At 41.0% G+C, this 5617-nt stretch overlaps 1 protein-coding gene across 2 annotated transcripts in view; it reads right to left on the bottom strand.

Annotated features, from left to right (window-relative positions):
- The window catches only part of Ankle2 (ankyrin repeat and LEM domain containing 2), a 27749-nt gene that overhangs the window by 11380 nt on the left and 10752 nt on the right, over nt 1-5617 (bottom strand). For both annotated transcript variants that reach the window (XM_021186700.2, XM_029533554.1), the window contains exons 6-7: nt 4191-4313; nt 1373-1439 (exon numbers count right to left, since the gene is read on the bottom strand). In XM_021186700.2, coding sequence (XP_021042359.1) covers nt 1373-1439; nt 4191-4313 — 190 coding nt within the window. The remainder of the gene's footprint in view (nt 1-1372; nt 1440-4190; nt 4314-5617) is intronic.

Genomic DNA, 5617 nt, shown 5'->3' with positions numbered 1-5617 from the left:
GGGGGCTGGTGTGATGGCTCAGTGGGTAAGAGTACCCGACTGCTCTTCTGAAGGTCCGGAGTTCAAATCCCAGCAACCATATGGTGGCTCATAACCACCCGTAACAAGATCTGATGTCCTCTTCTGGAGTGTCTGAAGACAGCTACAGTGTACTTACATATAATAAATAAATAAATAAATAGATAGATAGATAGATAGATCTTAAAAAAAAAAAAAATGCCTTGGTCATGGTGTATCTCTTTACAGCAATGGAAACCCTAACTAAGACAGTTAGTACCCAATTCTACAAAATGTCAGATATACAGGCTACAGGGACTCTGACTTGAGAAAATACCCAGAGACACTGTGCCAAGCCATGACCACGGCTATATACCTAAGAAAGAAAAGAAGTCAAAACAAAGGCCAGAAAACTTCAATTTTACTTGGTCAGCAGAAACAACAAACTGGGTGCATGGGAAGAAACAAAGGGAAAAGCATCAACACATCTTCTGAGATGCACTGAAAACAACACAGTAGGACAGTCCCTTTTGAAACTAACTACCCACAGACCACAAGCACAGAAACCTGGCCAGAAGAAAAGGAGAGAAGTGTAACAGGCCCCCAAACCTCAGCACAATTCATGGAAGTACTTACTATTCAGGCCATAAAACTTAGCACATTGACAGCACCACTTGCCAAAATGAAAGCAATGAGCAATCCATCCAAGTCCATAGTTCTGGGACAGTCTCTAAATAGACTAACCTTGCTTTCTGGCTTCTATAGTTCCTTCCATTTCTGGCTAACTGTACTTGCTAACTGAAATATGTTGACCAAAGATATGGATTTTGTGCTTAAAAGGGTCACCCCGAGAAAGACTCATGGATATACTGGGATCCTGAACACCTAATGAAATTGCTGGCTAGCTAATAGTATCTATTGGCTTAAACCTATGTCCAAGCAATTTTCTCTATAGTGAATACCAGAGATGAAAAGAGAGAAGGACTGAGGGGAAAGAAGGAAGAAACAAGTATAGAAGAGAATGAGGAGGGGAAGAAAGAGATGGCAAGGGGAGAGAAAATGAATATGAATGAATACCATACTTCCACAATCCAGCAGGAGAACGGTCCTGACTAGATCCTAGGTTTGAAAGGTTAAGCTGAGCTAGACAGCCTCATAGGGGCAGAGGTGGGAGACACACTCAAAATACAGAAAATCAGAACAAGAACAGGCAGTATGAAGCCAGGCAAGGATGTGTAGCATCTAGGAAAATCAATGAATAATTTCGAAAGGCTCTGAGAACATTCATAGCACTATTTTTTTCAAAACTTGGGAAAGTAGATCAATCTTTGCTGTATTTCCCTAGGTCCACTCATACATTGAGTCCACAACTCACCCATTAAGTATTCTCTAATCCTTTCTTTCAGTTCTCGAGATTTGTTTTGGCTTCTTTCACAAATTACCTATTTAAACAAAACAGAAAAAGTGAGAATTCTATTACTATATTACATCTCCTAACAAATAAATGTCTTCTTAACCTTAAATCTAGTAAAATAGGATAGTATCTTCAAAATTCATATTTATGTGTATGGGTACATGTTGTGTATATGTGTGCTTAAGTGCAGATGTCCCAGAGGTCAGAAGAAGGTGTTGGCTCCCCTGGAGCTGGAGTCGCAGGCAGTGAGTCATCCAACCTGGGGGCTGGAGACACAGCTCCAGTCTCCTGCAAGAGCAGGAAGTATTCTTTTTTGTTTGGTTTTGTTTGTTTACAAGCTAGCCCTAGCTGTCCTCAAATTCAGAGGTACACCTGCTTCTGTCTCCTGAGCACTGGGATTAAAGGTGTGTGGCACCTCCCCAGCAAGTGTTCTTAACCACTGAGCTTGTTTCTCCGGCCCTAGTATTATCTTTATGAAAAATTTCACAAAACTCACACTCAGAAAAACCTGTGCTAAACTGGGCGTGGTGGTGCACGCCTTTAATCCCAGCACTTGGGAGGCAGAGGCAGGCGGATTTCTGAGTTCAAGGCCAGCCTGGTCTACAGAGTGAGTTCTAGGACAGCCAGGGCTATACAGAGAAACCCTGTCTCGAGAAAAAAAAAAGAAAAAAAGAAAAAAGAAAACCTGTGCTAGAAGGCTAAAGAGATGATGACTCATTGGTTAAGAGCACTGGATGGTCTTTCAGGGGACTTGGGTTCAATTTCTAGCATTGACACACATAGCATCTTACAACTGTCTGTAATTTCAGTTTCAGGGGATCTGAGACCCTTTCATAGCCTCCACAGGTACAAGTCATGCATGTAGTGTAGACACATATGGAGGCAAAATGACACCCACACATAAAGTAAACAAACAAACAAACTAACAAAAAACAAACCTGTGGTCAACAGCACAGCCTATTCTATAAGATCACTCACTGAAAACACTCATTGGAACATGACAAGAATGTAGACTCTAGGGGCTGGAGAGATGGTTCAGTGGTTAAGAGCACTAACTGCTCTTCCAGAGGTCCTAAGTTCAAATCCCAGCAACCTCACAACTATCTGTAATGAGATTCTGATGCCCTTCTGGTATGTCTGAGAACAGCTACAGTGTACTCAGATACATTAAATAAATACATTATTATTATTATTATCATTATTATTATTATTATTTATTTATTTTTGTTTTTTTTCGAGACAGGGTTTCTCTGTATAGTCCTGGCTGTCCTGGAACTCACTTTGTAGACCAGGCTGGCCTCGAACTCAGAAATCTGCCCCCCTCTGCCTCCCAATTGCTGGGATTAAAGATGTGCGCCACCATGCCTGGCTACATTTTTTTTTTTTAAAAAGAAAGAAAGCAGACTCTAACAATATGGTAAATTTTATCTTTTTCTTCACACAACTTTAATTTCCCATTTTGTGGAAGGAAAAAAAAAAAACCTTAAAAGTGTATCAGGGAGCTAGAAAGATGGCTCAGCAGTTAAGAACACTGGCTGTTCTTCCACAGGACCTGGGCTCAATTCCCAGTACCCACATGGCAACTTACAACTGTCTGTAACTCTATCTCCATGAGATCTGACCCCTGCATACAGACAAACTGTATCAGACAGACTTGTGGGTAGTATGAAACATGAATATGCTACAGTTCCATATCTGAGGGAGCTTTACAGTCTGAAAGTATACCCTCTCTACACAAATATTTGCTGTTGGGTATCTGAGCTCAAACAGCACTACTATGTCATATAGAACACAGATCTATTTTTGCAGCTACTAGGATCAACTTTCTGAGCTTCTGTGCAATTACAACAGTAATAATATGTTAGAAACAACAGAAAAGCAATTCTTTCAAATAAAATCAAAACAACAACAGAAAAATCCCTTTACCACTTTGTGAAGCAAACTAATATTTTTCACTCAGTTCTAGAAGGCTTATTTAGCATATTTGAGACACTAGGTGCTATGCCCAACATTGTATATATGACACATAACAGTCATATATATAATTTTAGGCTGGTTATCAAAAATCATTTTATAAAAATATAGATAAAACTATACCTCTCTGTAGTAGAATTTTATTGTTTTCTTTTTTCTTCCTTCCTCCATTCCTGAATACCAAGGCCTTGTGTATTTTAGGGAAGTTTTCTACCAACTGGGGTATGTTGAGTGTTACTAAATGTTGTAATAGCTAAAGAAGGGCCTGACCCTAGGGAAGACATTCCTATTGAAGAATGAATGTCTTTTAGGTTTCATTTCTGAAAGTAGTAGATCTAGGTCAGCTAGCAGCATATAATGCCTGATCCTTAAATTAGCACTTTGGGTTTTATTATCCCAGGTCTGTCTTTATGTCACAGGCACAGTATCATATTTCATTCTACTGATAAGGAACACAAAAGGGCTTGTTTCACTGGGCTTGAGTGCTATGGTATGTACGTGGGCTGGCTCCCCATCTGTTTTACCCTAATCAGCTACTTTACACATTATCACCATCTCTCTGAACTTGTCTGGCTCATGTGTTTAGAAGGAACATGCTAAGAATGAGTTGTTCAGGACACCTGATGGCCAGTTTCAGGAAAGTAAAAGCAGCAAGACTAGGTTAGCTCCTTCTCTCCTGGCAGTCTGCATCCTAGATGTGCCCACAAGGTACACAAGGCACACACAACTCAGGCACAGCCACAGAACGCATCTCATGTTTGAATTTCTAACACAAGGCAGGAACTACCATTAAAACGTTACTTACATCTTCAGGTGTTTTACCATATTTATTCTTTCGGTTTTTCACAATCAAAGGGTGTGAAGAAAGCACATTGACTACATCCACATTTCCAAATTTACAAGCAAAATGCAGTGGTGTATCAAAGCCCTAGGAAAGGTGGACAAGAAGCACAATTGCTTACTCAAATTAACATGAAACAGTGAAAGTAGGTGTTTACTTAAAACAGTGGTTCTCAGCCTTCCCAAGCCTGCGACCCTTTAACACAGTTCCTCACGTTGTGGTGATGCCCAACCCCCATAAAATTATTTTCATTGCTACTTCCTAACTATAATTTTGCTGCTGTTACGGATCATAATGTAAATACCGATGTTTTCCAATGGTCTTAGGCAACCCCTGTGAAAGGGTCATTTTTACCTCCAAAGGAGTTGCGATTCACAGGTTGAGAACCAAAGATGCTTCCTTCCTCTTCTACCAGTCCCTCCCTTTCCTTTTCCCTTTCCCTCCCCTCCTCCTATGCGTCCCCTCTTCTCCTCAGAGACCTCCCATGGATATCAACCCGCCTTGTCATATCAAGTTGTAATAGGAATGGATGCATCTTCTGAAGCTAGACAAGGCCATCCAGTTAGGGGAAAGGGATACAAAGGCAGGCAACAAAGTCAGAGACAAGCTGCTGCCGATAGAGGTCCCACATGAAGATCAAGCTGTACATCTATGTGTAGGGGGCCTAGGTCCATCCATGCAAGCTCCCTTGTTGGAAGAGAACAACTAATTTAAAATTAAATCAGCAGGCTGTTTACCAACCCTGTCAACCTGAGTTCAATCCCTGGATGGAAAAAGAGATGTGTTCTGTGACATCTACACCCACTCACTCCTCAGCACACACACTCAATAAATACATAATAAAAAGCATGTTTTGAGGCAGGGTCTCACTATGTAGCCCTAGCTAGCCTGGAACTCCCTATGTAGACCACGGTGGCCTTAAACTCAGATCTTCCCTGCCTCTACCAACTAAGTGCTGGAATTAAAGCAACCATATCTGGAAATTTTTTAAAAATTATTTTATTAGATATTTTCTTCATTTATATTTCAAATGCTATCCCGAATGTCCCCTATACCCCCCTGCCCTGCTCCCCTGCCCACTCACTCCCACTTCTTGGCCCTGGCATTCCCCTGAATAGGGTATATAAAGTTTGCAAGACCAAGGGGCCTCTCTTCCCAACGATGGCTGACTAAGCCATCTTCTGCTATATATGTAGCTAGAGACACAAGCTCTGAGGGTACTGGTTAGTTCATATTGTTGTCCCACCTATAGGGTTGCAGACCCCTTCAGTTCCTTGGGTATATCTAGAAATTAAAAAAAAAAAAAAAAAAAAGTAAAAAAGCCTCAGACTTTTGTGGTAACCCTTGTCAGGTGAAGGCAGAGGGGTCAGGAACTGAAGGTCATTCTTAGC

This window comes from Mus pahari, chromosome 23 (genome assembly GCF_900095145.1).
Source record: "Mus pahari chromosome 23, PAHARI_EIJ_v1.1, whole genome shotgun sequence".
In the NCBI taxonomy this organism is placed as follows: Eukaryota; Metazoa; Chordata; class Mammalia; order Rodentia; family Muridae; genus Mus; species Mus pahari.
The sequence above is the reverse complement of the archived record's forward strand: the minus strand, read 5'-3'. Positions and strand labels throughout refer to the sequence as shown.